Genomic DNA, 18,467 nt, shown 5'->3' on the forward strand with positions numbered 1-18,467 from the left:
ACGTTTTCACGAGTGTATAAAGCGATTTTTCAGCTTTACAATCCTAAGATTCCTTTGAAAAGTAACCAGAATAAAGTTTAAGTTGTGAGGCAAAAGTAATGAGCAAATACTTGAAAAGTCACTTGCCTCTTAGGTAGACAATCTTTTTATTGTGAAAATATGATATGATATTCTACTATGTACTAAGATGATAAGATATCACTTTTGAATGAAACTAATTGAATAAACCTAATCGAAAAATAGATTGAAAATTTTTAAATGCTGAACAGTTTCGCTACTACCATAAGATCATACCAATCTTTAAGACTGGTAATAGCTTCATATAGTGTAGCAGAAATGTAGAGAGATGGTACTGCGAGCTTATTGTTTTCAGCTAGAGTCGCTGCAACATAGAAGGAGATTGTGATTTGAACATCAAAATTTTCCGACCCGACGTGAAATGGCAGAACACTAGTTCAATGCTTTCATTGCCGAGGGGTACATAGTGTGATCCTTGCACATTTAACCCCCTCTTGTGAATTGTTTTCTGCTAAACAAACCAATCTGCCTTTTGATCAAGTAAATTCAACCTAGCGTATGGTTTTACAGTGGGAATAGCTTTGCGAGAAAGTGTTAGCATTTTGATGCTCATTAAAAGACATTTTCACAATCAAATACATTCCTTTTCTCTTTCAACCTACGAATGAAATGTAATGTTGAAATGTGATCGTCAGAATGTCGGATTGTATACGAAAGCCTCGTAATGATGATTTGGGTATGAGGCTGATTATGGCCTAGCTAAACACAGGCAAGTGCAATGCAAGGAGATACGAAAATTTAAAGTCAACTATCACCAAACCGCAGTATGTCTTCCGAAGAAGAGCTAGAAAGTTTTGAGGTAACAGATAATGATCTCAAAGATGCATTTTACCCAGGGTTTAGACGAAAATTTACAAAAGAACAAGCGATATATGGAATGTGGGCAAATGAGGAGGACAGGGCTGGTGCTAGTAAACGCACTAAGAAGGGTGACTACACAACCCCAATGGATTTTGTAAGCGGTGGTTTTACACAGAAGCAAGACGATGAAAGTGACAATAGCAGTATTGATGGAGACAAAGGTGATCTAATATGTTCACTTTTTCGTTAATTTGATAAACGACATGCTCTATATTGTTTTTATCACCACTAATGATGTTACTAATGTTTTTTTAAAATTTATATCCAAAAGTTACACACTGTATTTTTATGGTAATTAGTCTCAGCTGCACAAAATTTTTACCTGTGCTATTTGCAAATGTGCAACTTTCATGAACATGAAACAGATCCCCCATGCATCTTTCAAAGATTCCAATCTGAGGTCATTATTTGGCACTGGAAAGCCAACTATACTCAGATTATCAGATCCCAGACTGGAAACTTTGTTTCACACCTGTAATATATTGCCCACACACACATTTGTGTGTTTTGCATATTGGCCAGACAAAATTCGTAGATAATAAAATTTACCATTATTAACTCTAAAAATTGCTAAGAATGTATGACTTTAGGTGTACAGTCTCAGTTTTTCAAAGTGAACTTGTCTGTGCAAGAAACAAAGTTTACCTGATTATTATGTATGGTCTTTTTTCTTCTAAAGTGTTTAACAAGACTTTGCTAACATTTTTCACCCACCTTAAAGTTTTGTTGCAACACCAACCTTGTATCTACATCAGGACAGATTTTTATTTGCATGTCTTACATTTCATATAGAGGTCAGGCCTTTTTCCACATGATGTTATCGGTGCCATTTTCATTCTCAGAGTCATAACAATCTGCTACAGTAATAAACTTTCACCAGAGACTCAAATTGCTTCATCTGTTATCCACAAAATTCCTACAAGACTTTTTGTAATCTTATTTCAGAAGGGTTCTTAATGTTATTTCGTGTAAGATGTGGACATGGGCTATGCATGAGGGTGTGGGATGGATGGGAATGGCTGTTATGCAATCTTTGTTCTTTTCTTTGGTGTGAAGACTGATTTTCCTCCTTTCATGTAGACTTGATCTCTGATGAAGATGATGACTCAAACCTACCTGATAATTTTTCGACATCAAAGGCAGCAAAGAAAGAGCAAAGAAAACAAGAGCCAGCGAAACGTAAATCTATTTTATGAAATTCCAATTTATTAATTTTTTATCAGTTTTGTAAATGTTCTTAGATTTTTAGCACAACCTTTTTCTTAACAAATTTCTGAATGTTTTTAGTTATTTATAAATCGATATGCTCTTTTTGACCATGGAAAAACAGCTTTTGATTTAATGTGAACATATTTGATATTTCTCAATCACCCCCTGACTTTTGAACATTTGGGAAGCTCATTTCTGTATGGCTTATGTAATTTGAACAGAAATATAATTTGAATCTGATGTCATTCTCCAAGTGGTAGGTGATACTTTATTTTTTAAGATATTCTCTCATTCCAAATAATGCTCTTTAGTAAAACTTTAGACATCTTAGAAGGTACTTTGTGTTAATTTAAGTTTGTTTTGTAACAGAATTCTCGTTGATGTTCTGCATATGAAGAATCTGTTATTTTTTCAGAAAAAAGGAAACCGCAAAGTACAAAGCAAGTGTCAAGGTATAGAAAGTATTTTTTTGTAAGTTTATATCAATTGATAATGTTTATTGCACTCTGAATATAGGGTCAATCAGCTACCCTTTGTCTCATTAGTTTTGCCATTTTATGATAGTTCAGTTAGTCATTTAAATAATTTACAAATTCAGTCAATAACCCAGAAATATAAATCAGGAAAGTATTGTTTTTATTATAGTAAATTTGGAGCATGGACCAAACATACAAAAGGATTTGGACAAAAACTGATGGAAAAGGTTTGAAGATTATGTAAATTTTGCAAATAGCTAGTTGGTTACACTTCTTCATAGCTACCTTTTGATGATATATTTTTTTGAGTGTTAAAAGCAAAGCCTTGTGCATTGACTTGTATGTGAATACAAAAAAGTTTTCTTTGTGTTTATAACATGATACTATCAATTAGATTATTCATAATTCACAAATTTCTTATTTAAGATTTATCCTAGTTTCCAGTTTCTGTAAAGTTGAATGATATAAAATCTCAACTTTCCTTTTTAGATGGGATATGTTCATGGCAAAGGTCTTGGGAAGAAAGGAGAGGTATGTGCTTGTATTGATAATGCACTTTATTTTGATTAAGCTTTTGCTTTGTTTTATTGAAGCTTGATGTGTTTAAGTAATTTTTATGGATTTGTTATGATACAATTCTGAGAATTGTTGCCGAGTCAAGGACACTAAATGTCATTAAACAGTATTAATAAGATTCTGTTAAATTACATTTTACCTTTTAGGGTATTATAGAACCTGTACAAGCTTTCAAAAGATCAGGAAGAGGTGCAATTGGTGCATATGGGTCAGAAAGACCTGGTGCCACTGATCTGGTATGTGTACCAACTATTTGTGGTGACCTGTTGAACTTAATGTTGTTTGCTGATTTTGTATGCTGCATATCTATAAACATAATTGTCCTCATTTTTTGAAAAACATCAATAGAATCTCGATTATTGTATCATAAGTAAATTAAAGTTAATCTGGTGTCTTTAAGCCAAGTCCTGATTCAGAAGAAGAGGTTGAGAAGACTATCAAGCAAGAAATAAAACAACTTGGCCAATGGAAAAAGTCAGGCCAGGTATTTGTAAAGTTTTTTGCTTTTAATCTAAAATAGTCACAATGGAAGGAATTCAAAACCGGAAAGTATAAGAAAATAAAACACTGAGTTTAGTTAAGTACCTGTTGTTCGTTACCAATCTGTAAATCATGTTTCTATAGCTACCAGTCTCATTTCTACTTTTCATTTTGATTCAAGTCAACATTTGCAAACCAAAAATTAGAGATCATGATAAGTAAACAAAGTTTTAAATTTGATGTGTTCAACTTTTTTTATATTTGCAGCTGTTAATTCCGGGAAGCAGTTACTGTTGGTGCTTTTAGAATGTTTTTAGCTTTCTTTGTAGAATTTTAAATGATATTGTAAAAGAGTTAGAATTGAAAAGAAAAGTATAAAAATTTAAAAATATGGCTAGCATTGTGATTTTTCCCACCTTTCAAAGTTTTAGTCATAATAAAAAACAATAGGGAAGCTTTATGTGACCTTTTAGCAGCTTTTATTAGTATTTTGTCTTTTTTGTCAAAGACTTCTAGACTTTCAGTCTTTATCAAATCTGTCAAAATGGTTGCTATATTTCTGTAGTTGTTCATTGTACTACTTTAATCCTTGTTACTTTTTCTCTAGGATTCAAATAAACCAAAATATGTCTACAAAACTGCTGATGAAGTCAAGGTATTTGTTTTTATTTGATTTTATGGAATTCTACTTTTGTCTTTTGTTTTTGCTGATAAGAAAAAAACTAAGGCATGCTCTTCGTGAGTTTCTGTGCGTTAGAAGTTTCCAAGAGTATTATATGTTTGATGTCTGTGAGCAATGTTAAAACTTCAAAATCCGTCTTTCCTTTTAGGCATCCGGCCCTTTAAAGAAAAAATTTGCTGGTCTTACCGGCTACAAAGATGTGAAGGTATTATCTTTAGGTTTCTGTTTCTTTAGATATAATCGAGTTTGCTTGCTTAAAAGTATTCCATCATCTCGAGAAATTCAGAAGACGATCGATTTATCACATTCCAAATGACCAATTGATAGAAAAGGCAAAATAGTTGAAGCTAAGATCCAAATTAACGACTCAATAGTTTAAATCCTGCAATTCACTGACTTTCAGACCGATAAGTCTGTCTGTAGAAGTAGCAGTACGCACTACATACTACAAGGTAGTTTTCTCTAAACAAATCAACGCACAGAAAGCTTGATTTATGGAAGCCTATTCTCAAAACCAATCATGTCGCAAGGCAGCTGGGTTTATGCAAGCATGTATTAAGCAGTTTCAACAGTCATGCATGTATTATTTACAACTGTTTCAAAGAAAAGGTTTTACTTTATTATCTGTTTTACTTTTACTGTATGTAGTCTTTCCGTGCTATTTTTCTTTATTGTCATATCTTCGGACTGCTTTTTCACAAAGAAATCAGCCATTGTCCTTTTGGTCGATTTATATCATAAATCGATGTTAAACATAGATTGATGATGTGACGTTAAACTCTGATAAGCTGTCAATTTTAGAACTGAGCAGAAGGCAATATTGTACGATTTTTCAGATATGTTGATGAAAGTTTGACATCAATGAGTCTCTTCATCTGTTTTTGTATACGTTTTGACTGCATCCTTTCTATGCTTGATCTCTGTTAATCCAACCAATATATCCTTGTTTTTTAAGGTTGTAGATATGACTGGACCAGAAACCAAAATTCTGTCGGGCTATTCGTCTATTGGTCAGCAGCATGCCAAACCAGAGGAAGTTGGTTCACACCCAGGTTTACAATGCTGTTACTCATTTATATATTACAAATTTATCGTTCATTATTGTTTAGTATCATGTTTGTTTTGCCTTTAAGGCTATTTGGTAAAAAGAAGGTTGGTATAATTGTAGAAAACAATTTCCAGTAGATTGAACATTGTTTCCGGTAATTGGTAGTTTCTTTAGGATCACCGACCTTCTGGGCTGCATTAACTGTTTTTGTTTTTATAAAACAAAAAAATGTGATTTTGTTTTATTGAGCCGTTAGTTATGTTGATGATTCTCGACAATAATATGCAATCTAGCTGAGAAACATTGCACAGTTACTTTTAATTTTTGCTTTTCAAACTGTGCTTCGAAATGGCTTAATCCTGTAGCAATTTAATTTTTTTCAAAGATTTCTCCATGAAATTCATAGCATTGCATTATCAAAGTGAGTTAAAATTCATAGCATTGCATGTCAATAACAAGAGAGTGACGCATTTTTTGCTGGGGATTGGGTCTAGCGTTTGTTAGGGGTGTACCGGATCAGGATTTTCAGAATCCGGCCGGAACCGGATTTACCGGATTTCTTCGTGGAATATCCGGCCGGATTCTACCGGATAATCTGACCATTTATAGAATTTTCAGTAATAAAAAGTTTTGAGCCACTTTGCGAAAAAATGTATAGCGAGAAGATCAAAGAGACCTATTCAGGGTTGCCAGATTGAATTTACAAACGAAGGCTAGACTTGTGAACAATTTAAGCCAAAATGCTCATAAAAAGGCCAAATCAAAAACTCTCTCAAGAATCCATCGAGCAGGCACTGGTTATATTTCTACGCTTGTGCCTGTTAGATAATTTCTTAGCTTTGATAAGAATCTTACTTTTTTCCAAAACCCTTTGCTAATATCAAGATAATATTTAGGTTAGGTGATAAAATTTGAAATTTGGTTAACACTTTGTAGTTAATTACTAATTATTCTATAAATGTAGTAATTACTTATTAATTTTGGACGTCTGCTGAAAAGGCCAACAAGGTCAAATTTAAGTAGTAAGCAAAAAACAATTTTTCCAGGCAATCTAAATCTAAAAACCAAAAATTAAAAAATTTGGCCTAAAAAGCCGATCTGGCAACCCTGGACCAAATTTGTGAATTATATCATCCAGTCTTCCTGTTTCGTGATGACGAGCACTTTCATTTCAAATCTGTTTTCAAGGCGCTTGTTTTATCGTCGATATTGTTTAGTTCTGGAAAATCCATTTTTAATCACTGTATGAAGGGAGTCTGACTTGGTTTTCCAAATTTTCTTAGTTATGATTAAAGTTCTGGAAAATCCGGCAACTGGCCTGATTTCGGAAACAAATCCGGCCGGAACCGGATTTTCAAAAAATCAGCGATCCGGCGTCGGATTATCCGGCCTACCGGATATCCGGTACATCCCTAGCGTTTGTGCAAAATATCGAATTCATTTAATCTCTTTTTATTTGTCTAAATGCGAACCCTCGCACTCTGCGCTCACACGAGTCTTCCTTTTTTCATTTTTTATATTCTCATTTCCTCTTTCTATAATTAGAATTGATTATAAGAAAAATTACACCAATAGGAAGAAAGTGAAGATTTTTCAATATAAATTGTAGAAAATATTGTGCTATTTCATTTTAGTCCTTTCAACTGAGCCCGAGCAGCAGAAAGCTTTTACAATTCCTGAGCTTGAATACAACCTCAAATTACTGCTGGATTTATCAGAATCTGACATTGTACAAATTGATCGCCAGTAAGTTGAAACATGTAATTTTCCTATGCTACCACTCTTCAAGACATTGTTCCTTTGTATCCTTCACTACAAAATTTCTTACTATATCTTGAATTCTTTTTTCATCTGAGGTGGCTTTCTTTAGCGATCTGTCATATAGTGCTATGTATAAAACAGGATGGTTCTATGTTCCAACTGCAAGTTTAACGTTAAGTGCGATAGTCAGGAAATTCTTTAGCTTGGGTTATTATAATTAGTTGTTATTTTCTTAGAGGTATCGGGAATTGGGGATCTTTATAGCTGCCGAAAAATAGAATAATTTCCCATAGTGAGAGACAGTAGTTTAACAGTTGTCCGATGATTGAATTAAGCGTGAAACTCAAAGTTGCAGCTTATTGAGCCATTAGTAATTAGCTGTTAGTGTTTGAATGTTTACATCACTGCAAAATCAAGTTGACCAAAACGAATTGTTTGCGTATTGCAGCTACGTATTTCATAACAAAGAGTTCTCTAAATGGAGAAAAAATTACTTTTGTGAACGTGAGAAATAATTCTCTAAAGAGCCTTTCCTGCCTTTAGTGTTATGTTGTCGAAATACAAGTCTTTATTTCTCAAAAAAATATACACGATGTTTGAAATAAGATAGCAAATTCGGCAAGTTGAATACTACTCGTGAATGAAAAATGGAATGGGGATGTAAATTATAGCCTGTAAACACGGGTGTAAATTTTTCTGTAGAGGCATTTAATCTCAGCTTCATAGGAAAATTGATATATAAAGTTCCTGTAACAGTTTGCTTTTAATTCTTGTTTTTGCTCTAGACTTCATCACGAAAGAGATTTAGTTGTCAACTTAGAGCATGAGTCAGAACGGTTGGAAAAAATCATCAAAGAAGAGGAGTCAGAGATTAATCGTCTAAACAGTGTTACTACAATTCTCGACAGGTAATTTGTGAATATTACCAAAATTTTGTAGAAATGATTTCTTCAATTACATATTTTATTGTATCCAATTATTATAAATTTTACGATGTTACAATTAGAAGCACGTTGCCGTTGAAATGTGAAGTAAAACATATCGACAGTATTCAGTAGACACTTTGGTCTCTGTTCAATGAATTTATCAGATGCGTGTCCTACAATGTCATGTAACAATTTCAATCTTTCTTCGTACAACTTTGTTACTAACTGAAAGTTATACTGTAGTCTCTGCTTTGGATACCCTTTTGAATTACATATCTAGTGATGCTGCGACGAGAGAACAATATAGCAACAGTAGATTTGCAAGTTGGTAGAGATAAAGCTATTTGTCTAGATTTGCAAGTTGGTAAAGCACTTTATCTGTTTTTCTTCCTTCAGATGCAAAATGGGTTTGCAGCATAATGTCGACGAGCCATTATCATTAAAGGGACTTGTCGAGCTTTTTCAAATGCTTCAGGATAAATATTATGAAGAATACAAGGTAAATTTGTAATTTTGAAATTGAAAACTAAGTGAATTGAAATAGTGCAACCCTGATAATATGTTCTTTTGTAAGAATGTATCAAATGTTGCAAGGGGCCAGCATGAAGAAATAGATCTATATTTTTTATAAACGAGAGCTATAAAAAGTCAATAAAATGCACTTAGTTATTCACTTAGCTAATGGCAGTTAGTTATCGATTTGAACGAACGCTGATGAATTTTCCATCTCTTTAATCAGATAAAAAACAGCGATCTTAGATCTGTCCCATGATGCACTTGATATGTTTCAATTCTTATAATTTAACTTTGTTTTCAATTATAAAGTCATTTGTTTCTACCGCTTCTTTGTTTGCATACCCACTTTATTACATAGTTTATTTTTTTTAAACTGTTTACTGATATGTTTTCGGCCTCTAGTGTCTTAAATACCTTGAGCTTTCAAAAAAATGGGACCAATTTCTTTAGGGTATATGGCATTGTCCAAAGGCAGTACGAAGAGGCAGATATTTTCATTAAACTGAGCCGCAGGAAGAAGCTTGAATGCATTGGTGAACAGGAACCTGATTCTTTTCTTTTTTCTTAATTTTCAGATGTATTCTTTAGACAATCTGATTGTACCACTCGGGTTCCCACTTTTTCAAAAGCATTTCGAGACATGGCGTCCATTATCAGAGCAGCATTTTGGCCTCGATGTTGTGCGACTGTGGAAGGAGGTCCTTGAAGAAAAACAGCCTGTAGGCTATAGTAGAGACCAGCAAGGACAGAAAAGGTATGGAGGCGCGACTTTGGCGTTCTTGTTATTTCGTGTGTTAAGATTAGATGATGGCATTTCTTAAAACTATGAGAATTGAAATTCCATGTCACATGATTTTCCCCTAAGCCATTTCTCGCCGTCTTACGCCAGGTGTTCCAGGATTTATTGGCCCAAGATGGATTACTCAGAATTAATTCGAGCAGCGGAGAAAAACCTTTGACCATCACTACATTCGCATTTCCAACTTCCATCATTTGAATGTTTTTTTAGTTGCAATTGCCGTTATCTGTTATTTTATCTCTATATATTCTTCGACAGCATGAACCCATTCGAAAAAATAATTTGGGATGTTTGCATGCCGTACATACGGACAGCAATAAGGTATCGTTTCATCTTTTGTTTATAGCATATTAGAATGCTTAATATACAAGCTTGTCTTTTGCTGTTCACGATTGTAACTTAGGTAGAAACCTAGATGCTCATGTTCTTGAGCTATCTTTCGCAACTACTGCAAAGTGTAACCAGTCTTGCTTCTGATGTAATCAGTTCCATTTTTGTACCATTACCTTTTTAGTCAATTACCTAGTATTTCAGCTACTTACTGTTGAAGTTTTTATCAGCTGCATTTCAAAATGTTCATTTGCCCAAATTTTGTAATTCTAACATACTGGCACATCTTTTTATGCCACGGATGCAAGTCTAGAAGTGCATTATTCATCCTGATAGAATTCGTTTGCTTCGAATTGACTTGGAAAATCATTTGTTTTGACGATGGCTTAAATTCTACTTTGTGTCTAATTATGATGATGATGTTGCCAAGTCACTCAGAACACAGAATCTGTGAGGCTTGTCTGCCTCATGGTTTTGATTCAGTGCTATGTACTGATTCTCGCCTGTTGTTTTGATCTTATCAGCCAATGGAATCCCAGAGACTCTGATCCACTGATCATGTTGTTAGAGGTTTGGGCACCAGTCTTGCCAGATTGGGTGACAAGCAACATCTTGGATCAACTCGTTCTTCCACGGCTCCAGGTTTGTTTTTTCAAAATAGTCCAGAACACAATTTCTTAAATAAAGAAACGATAAGGATATGGACGAGTGAATGTTATTCATATTCCAAAGAATGCTTAGTTGTTTTCTTAGGTAACGTGAATTAAATTTTCAAAGCGTATTCAAAACGACACAAGGTTGAAAAGAAGGATTTTAAAAAAATGACAATTATTTTGACTTGTTGATCTTGTTTCAAAAGGCAATAAAAGTCTTTAGATGAAATTAATTTGGTAGTAGTACGTTTTTTACTACCCTTTGTTTGTTTCTGTCTATGTGATCACTACGATACCTGGCATACCTCTTCTTTACTCTAATACACCTTACTTTTTAAGATTGAAGTTGATATTTGGAATCCCTTAATTGATACGATGCCAATACACACTTGGATCCATCCATGGTTGCCACTGATGGGTATGTAAAATGTTGTACTTTGTTAATACATACTGCCGTTACTTGTATCATATATCGAGCCTCGATCTCATTTCGAGGTATTTGAGAGATTTCGAGGTAAATAAAATGTCGGATCGAGCTTCTGTTTTTGCGTTGATTCAAGCTTATACCGTTATGTTAAGGTCTTATCGAACTGCTTAGAAGTGCTCTCCTAGTGAGTTTGAATGTATTTTCCTTTGTTAAGATTGTTGCAAATAGTTAATAGAATTATTAAAACGTTCTCCATAAAGTCGCTAAAAACTCTAAAATTGTAGTGCTTGCTTACTTTATTTATTTAGCAATACAAATGAAATCGTCAATGCCGATATTATTTTTACACTCTGCATTTTAGTTTTTCAGATAGTAACCTTTTTTAGGTGACTGTTTGAATACCTTTGAAATTGATGTTTTTGTTGTTGCTATCGGATTGATCTGTACATTTACTGAAAATAAAATTACGCTTTAAACATAGATTCGTGCGCTTTCTACTCAGGCTCAAGATTGGAACCAGTTTTCCCGCCAATTCGACAAAAACTTTCGTCTGCTTTGACCAACTGGCACCCATCTGATCCTTCCGCAAAACTAATACTCCAGCCATGGGCAAAGGTAAGCTGAGCAAACAATAAAATTTTCAAGCAATCGTTTTCTGTGTACACAATGTTTTAGTTTCACGATACAATCATCCGCCTACGGTGCGATCGGATTTTTTTATTCAAAATCAATCATTATAGATATTTACAGTGGTATTTTGTGTATTTTTTATTCAAAATCAATCATATAGATATTTACAGTGGTATTTTGTGTATTTTTTATTCAAAATCAATCATATAGATATTTACAGTGGTATTTTGTGTATTTTTTATTCAAAATCAATCATTATAGATATTTACAGTGGTATTTTGTGTATTTTTTATTCAAAATCAATCATATAGATATTTACAGTGGTATTTTGTGTATTTTTTATTCAAAATCAATCATATAAATATTTACAGTGATTTGTGTATTTTTTATTCAAAATCAATCATATAGATATTTACAGTGGTATTTTGTGTATTTTTTATTCAAAATCAATCATTATAGATATTTACAGTGGTATTTTGTGTATTTTTTATTCAAAATCAATCATATAGATATTTACAGTGGTATTTTGTGTATTTTTTATTCAAAATCAATCATATAAATATTTACAGTGGTATTTTGTGTATTTTTTATTCAAAATCAATCATATAGATATTTACAGTGGTATTTTGTGTATTTTTTATTCAAAATCAATCATTATAGATATTTACAGTGGTATTTTGTGTATTTTTTATTCAAAATCAATCATATAGATATTTACAGTGGTATTTTGTGTATTTTTTATTCAAAATCAATCATATAAATATTTACAGTGATTTGTGTATTTTTTATTCAAAATCAATCATATAGATATTTACAATGGTATTTTTTGTATTCTAGGTGTTTTCAAAAGGTACAATGGAAGCATTCCTCCTTCGCAGCATATACCCAAAATTACTCAGCTGTATGGAGAGCTTCACCGTAAATCCACACCAGCAACACCTAGGTAATTCCCCTATCTACAACCATTATTGACTTTAACTATGACTTTAACATAGGACTTAAATAAGTAATAGATGGCTCGCTTGTAATGTTCACAATTTTGATTACGGCATCAGACAGCTGATAGCTATAGAAACGCATAGGATCAATATCATGCTAGAAGACTAATTTGCGTAGACTAATTTACATTTGCGTAGAAGACTAATTTATAAAATATTGTATTGCGGTTAATGTTTAAAAAGAAACTGGTGAATCACAGCCATCGAACGAAATGAGAAGCATAAATAAATTGTTGATGTTTTTTTGGAATAGTCAAGGAACATTTTCACAATGTTTTGCAACCCTACTTACCTGTGGAGAACGATCTACATCTCGATCATACTGTCAAGAAAATGACTCTGATGTGATATTTGTAACAGACATACGAATCCATTCAAATATATATTGTGTAAAGGAAAAGCTGTATAGTGACACACAAGGGACTAAGGCTACTGTGGTGTCCGTTATCCGTAGTTACTAAAAGTGATTTTCTGGATCAAAGTTGTGGTGAAGATATTCACTGTTGGAAGGCTTCTGCTGATGACTGTCTCACTATGCATTACAACCGTGTGAAATAACCTTTTTCTGCAATGAAATATAAACCCTATCGCCCTGCTATCCACATATTTAGACTGAATAAAGCTTCGTTTTCAGTTCAGTATCTGTTTCCTATAAGAGGTTGCATATAACGATGGAATTTATTGTGTGTTCTAAGTAAACTGCGATTCTATTCTTAATATTGTGCCTTGTTAAGCGTTGTATTAGATTAGATCCACGCCAGGGTGTTTAATGAGTAAGTGAGTTGGCGTCTGCTATTCTCATTTTGACATTTTCAGGTTTGTTATAACAGCCTTTTAAATGTTTAAGTGACTTTCTTCTAATTTATCGGTCGAGTTACAAGAATTAGTTACATGGTTATAACTAGATTGATTAACATTAAGTTTTCAGCAAATCATTCGTAGACTAATCAGCTACGGAAAACTTGGTTTTCCACTCTGTTTCAACTAGGACCTTATCTTCCTTTTAGTTCCAATTACATTTGTTGCTAATGTTTAAACGTTAATTTTTGCATGGAAATTGATTTACAATTTCGATCTGGATTCAGAAACTTAAGGACTAATGTGGATTCTAGTGTTACGGAGGTACTGGTTACTTGGTAAAAACGATAAAAGAATTTTTAGTTATATCTTTAGATTCCTTGAAAATTTGTTTTACTTTTCTGTAAAGACGAATGTTATTCTGATCCATATTCTCTTGGCGTTGTTTTACATTATTTTCATATTATGATTTTTAATATAGGTGTAATTGAAAGGTAAGCCAGTTGACTACGCAAACTTCAAAATAACCAATCAATGAATAAATTTGTTTGCAGAATACAAGTTTACATGTAGTTTATGGTAATAATGTATCCTACACGATCCAGTAAAAGCATAGCTTATCGAGAGTGAATCGCAAGTTTAATGCCATAAGAAATTCATACAATCAATTTGCAGTAAACTTAAAATTATACTTTAGCAGTAGTATGAAGTATAGAACAAGCTGTTTTGGTTGCATAGTATGTGCCAGCATGACCTTTCTTTCTGACGATTCCCGGGCCTAAACCTACTTCTTTTTTCTAGAGCCTTTTCATTGGGTTATGAGTTGGAAGGATTTACTGTCCGTTCAGCATATTGTCAGTATCTTAGAGAAGCAATTCTTCCCGAAGTGGCTTAATGTCTTGAGGCAATGGCTTTGTAATGAACCAAACTATGAAGAAATAACCAAATGGTAAGAGTTTGGTATTATCAACCTTGGCGGTCTACACCGACACGCGACGAACAGATTTGCTGTTGCTTCTCAAATGGTCAAGGCTTTAGAGCTGTGATGTCACTTTCTAATGTACGGAAGCTAAGATGAAAGGCAGTTAAAAATTCGAAAGATTGACGTTGTTCTTTGATCACTTCTTGCTTTTACGTCCGTGACACTGGCAAGGAAAAAAATGTATTCATCTAATTGTTAGTCAACTGCTCCTTAAGGAAAATCGGTAGATACATACGTCTAAAGTTCGCAAGATGTGCGTTCTATAAACAAGTATGAGAAAGTGCAGGCTATCAATGAGAAGTAGATTTGACGAGACATAATCGATTTGAAAAAGGATAAAGTGATCTTTACTTAACCGGTCTTTACCGGTCTGTGAAAAAGTGCCAAATGCCGTATAGGCAGAGGCCTACAAGCTTTAAGTCTATCGAACAAGCTGTTACACCAAGATCCACGCTTAATGCGATCAAATGGCGATTGTCCTGGCTACAGAGCGCTCCTTTTCTATACACTGAGAGCATATACTCAATTATATATGTTTCAACAGAGCCTTCAGTATTACAGTAGTTTATTAAATTCGTAGAAGTAGCAGTTCAATGCTAAAAAGCACATTTTTGTCCTTCAGGTATCTTGGATGGAAGTCAATGTTTTCAGAAGATCTTCTGTCTCATTCGACCATTAAAGGTATTTAAGTTTGTGGTTGGTTTTTTTAAAAAGGGTACTTCAAGTCTTGAGCAGATTTTTTTGGCTCTTTGCACCCATCTACCCAAGGAAAAGTTAACTGCTCAGCTATTTTAATACACTCACTAAACCATTGGATTTGAGGTGGGGTATTTGTTGCTCGAATATCACTGCAGGGAGCCAGGTTTGTTTGTGTGCATGTTTCCAGTGTCAAAGCATACTTAGTTTGAATAAAACTGAAAAGAGGACAAGCTTCGTTTCATTTATACGTATCAGAATCCTTAGAAAGAAATATATTTGGGATAATGATGATTTTAAATAATTGTGTTCGTGATTTAGATGAAAATGATACTGTTTTTTCGAAAATTTCGTGGCTATTGTGTGGTGAGAGATGAAAAGCCAAATTTATTTCGAAAAAAATCATATCTGTATAGTTTTAATAAAATTTTCTTAAATGTTTATTATCAATATGGTAATTTGTTCAAATTTGAAAGATAAGTTAGCACTAGAAAAGAAAAAAACATTGAAAACATGATGCGTAAGATGCTTGCTGTTGGTGATGTTTTGTTTGCCATCTATGTTTAGACAAAATAATACTTAGATAGTCCAGTCTATCTAAAAACATGTTTCTAGACATAATCGTTTGGCTCATTTCTTTGTTGAAGTTTTCAAAGTAAATCCAATATTCAAAAACCTGTGTTTAATAACTAAGGCAGTGTCTTATGACATGTGCTAATCACAATATGACATTTGCAGGCTTGAACGACAGTATAGATTATTGTTGAATTAAGAGAGGTCAACTCTGAGAAGGGTTCACCAACTATAAATCTTAGAGCCTGCTTTCAGTTCACAGTTAGCACTTGTGAGAAAACCCAAAGGCATGTTCAAAGTATTCATCTGTTGTTTCATATATATCTATGTTGAATAATGATAATGTATAAGGAACACCGCAACGCGACGAGAATAAACAACAACAAACACACAAATCAGTGATGGCTAATATTTTATCGATTTTTCGCCGCAAGATTTCCTCCGGAGTCCGTCGAGCAGCCTGCTATCGTGGCCTCTCCTTTATTCGCATAAATAATGATACATCGATTTTACGTAAAAGCAGTCTTTACTTATACTCTGTTAATATTGATTTATACATAACGTCTGTCTTGTTGTCCCAAAACTTTCGCCTAAGTAATTTTCTTCATTAGCCAAACAACAAAAACGTTCTTTGTTAATCCGACTTTGATGACTGTCTTTTCTTTAAATATGCTGTCGTTTGACGCATACTCATATGGAATTTGGTTTTAGAGCTCAAAGCCCTAATTCAAGTTGTCATTTCAAAGTGTAACGATTTATTAGTATGAATTAGCCCAGAAGACAAGTTGTTAATTGTTAAGTTTGTATTTGTCATTTCTCTTTGTATTTGTCGTTTGTTTTATCTTGGCGGGTGTTCTAGTTTTAGCTTTGAACATACAAGGGTTTTAAAAGGTTGAAAGACTATTATCACTTATAATCACAGACTTTTAACACGTCAACATCCGATATTTGTTACAGATTATCTTATTTTTGCCGCTGTTTTTTTTACAAACTGGAAATTTTAGCATATTTTTTTATATTTTGCAAGAACATTCCTTTATGATTAAAAAACTATGTTAGATTGATTAATAATGTGAATATTGCATTCATGCTATTTAGTGTAGATAGGCCTGGCTCAGAGCCGACTATAGCATTTTCAGGCTCCAACTTTGTTTTTGAGTTTTTTAGCATATTGATTTCAGAAGTAACATATAGCCTTTATTCTGTACAATATGTCTTTTTGATGGCAAAATGATGAATTTTCTACATCTTCTTTTTTCATGCAGAAATTTTCAACAGGGCGCTTACACTAATGAACCAAGCTGTTTCTGGTACACTCCAACCAGGTGCTAAAGAGAACATTGCATATTTAACGAGTACAGAGCGAAGGTAAAGTACAAATTTCACTGTGGTTCATACATAACACTGTTTTTAACCAAACATTTCAAATTTTTGGTGAGTCAAGGAACAATAAGACAATTAGGGTCCGTTTTTGCATTGTTCTCCTGTCAAAGTGATTCCATTCCACTTCCTCTTAGAATTTTATGATAGTCCTCTTTGCACTTGAATTAGTGTAGAGTTAATGCAGCCTTTTGGGTGTTTTAAACTCTTTTTGGATTCAAAGAGAGAAAACGAACTCCTTTTGTCTACACAATAGCGGTTTTTTCGTTTGTTATTATTAAACTTAGTTATGTTGATCTGATCATTTTTAACTCTAAGTTTTTTTTTAATTTTTAAAAGGAAGATGTTTAAGATTGGTAGTCTCGACTGATTGCCTCTTTTTGCTTTCGAATAAAATTAAAGTTTTTGCGTTGAATGTTTCCGATTTTACCGATCCAAGATCTCATGCAGATTTCCCAATATAGTAGAAATCGTCTATAACCAGGAATCAAGGTCTTGTTAATTGATATCCAAACTTGTTCAGGGTCGAAAAGTGGTCATCACCAATACGGTTGAGGTATTTTAATCATCTCAGCTACTTTTTCATACCTCAAAATTATTTCTGAAACCAACATAAATGCGTTCCATTTGTTTTCTAACATCCTGAGTCCATATGAGCCTCTGAGTCCTTGTGGGCCTTCTTTATTCGAGCGTGTGATTCCTGCCAGATTTAACAAAGCTGGTCTGTCTGACTATAGAAACCCTTAAGCTCTAATGGGATAACTTTCGCATCCAATGATGTATCTTTAATGCCAGCTAGCCCGAAGTGTATCCACCATGGATGACATTGTATTGAAAGGGATCAATGTAGGTTGGATGCTTGTAATTTTAGTCACGTCATATTTCATTTGGAATGAAATTATTAAGCAGCCTATTTAAAGTAGAAACTACAGAACTGGAGCCGCCTTTTTTTCTCTGCAGCAAATGTTACCTGAAAATTTTCTGATGAAAAAGGCGATCAGGCTATTAATCAAGTTCTTAGTTACATTTATCCGAGAACCTATAGCATGCTTTCTGCCTAGCTACAGTGACTTTGATGCCTATACAAGATAGCACAAAGAGATTTCGTGTTTTGAATACTCGGTGGTAACGAACTACACCCATTTTTTATAAGAAACTTGTTATAAGAAACGGTAGGCTTAATTTTTCGAAAGTTAAGAAACAACCCTACTCAAATTTAAAAAAGCTAAGAAACTTTTATAATTTGCAGTTTTCATTTTCCGAGTTGACACTCGAAACGGTCTTGACATTGAACATTACTGTATATTGCAACACTACACTTGACATGCAGTTTGTATTCATTCTCAGAAAATTGCACACTCAAGAAGTTTCCATTTAAAAATCTGTTTTGACTTCAACGTGACATTTATGAAGTTCAAGGAACGTAACTGTTTACAGATCTTAACAGAGTTAGTCATGCTAAGAAAACAAAATTCCTTGATCACTATGTTAGTTTATCTCAATGTGAGTGAACTATTTACTTTACCTCGCTGCACGTTTGAAAAATTCATTACCTATGAAATTTAAGAAACATGTACAAAACATTTGA

At 33.6% G+C, this 18,467-nt stretch overlaps 1 protein-coding gene across 2 annotated transcripts in view; it reads left to right on the top strand.

Annotated features, from left to right (window-relative positions):
* Positions 1–766: 766 nt before the first annotated feature.
* LOC135682808 (tuftelin-interacting protein 11) overlaps positions 767–18,467 on the top strand; it is a 38,349-nt gene continuing 20,648 nt past the window's right edge. For both annotated transcript variants that reach the window (XM_089113193.1, XM_089113192.1), the window contains exons 1-22: positions 767–1,100; positions 2,020–2,118; positions 2,564–2,600; positions 2,794–2,851; positions 3,114–3,155; positions 3,347–3,436; positions 3,601–3,684; positions 4,288–4,335; positions 4,511–4,567; positions 5,318–5,414; positions 7,045–7,156; positions 7,957–8,079; positions 8,494–8,596; positions 9,189–9,367; positions 9,671–9,733; positions 10,267–10,384; positions 10,735–10,813; positions 11,325–11,437; positions 12,290–12,395; positions 14,050–14,197; positions 14,853–14,911; positions 16,765–16,867. In XM_089113193.1, coding sequence (XP_088969319.1) covers positions 845–1,100; positions 2,020–2,118; positions 2,564–2,600; positions 2,794–2,851; positions 3,114–3,155; positions 3,347–3,436; positions 3,601–3,684; positions 4,288–4,335; positions 4,511–4,567; positions 5,318–5,414; positions 7,045–7,156; positions 7,957–8,079; positions 8,494–8,596; positions 9,189–9,367; positions 9,671–9,733; positions 10,267–10,384; positions 10,735–10,813; positions 11,325–11,437; positions 12,290–12,395; positions 14,050–14,197; positions 14,853–14,911; positions 16,765–16,867 — 2,174 coding nt within the window. In that variant the 5' untranslated portion in view covers positions 767–844. The remainder of the gene's footprint in view (positions 1,101–2,019; positions 2,119–2,563; positions 2,601–2,793; positions 2,852–3,113; positions 3,156–3,346; positions 3,437–3,600; positions 3,685–4,287; positions 4,336–4,510; positions 4,568–5,317; positions 5,415–7,044; positions 7,157–7,956; positions 8,080–8,493; positions 8,597–9,188; positions 9,368–9,670; positions 9,734–10,266; positions 10,385–10,734; positions 10,814–11,324; positions 11,438–12,289; positions 12,396–14,049; positions 14,198–14,852; positions 14,912–16,764; positions 16,868–18,467) is intronic.

This window comes from Rhopilema esculentum, chromosome 16, assembly GCF_057945365.1.
Source record: "Rhopilema esculentum isolate cy_ngs chromosome 16, ASM5794536v1, whole genome shotgun sequence".
NCBI lineage: Eukaryota > Metazoa > Cnidaria > Scyphozoa > Rhizostomeae > Rhizostomatidae > Rhopilema > Rhopilema esculentum.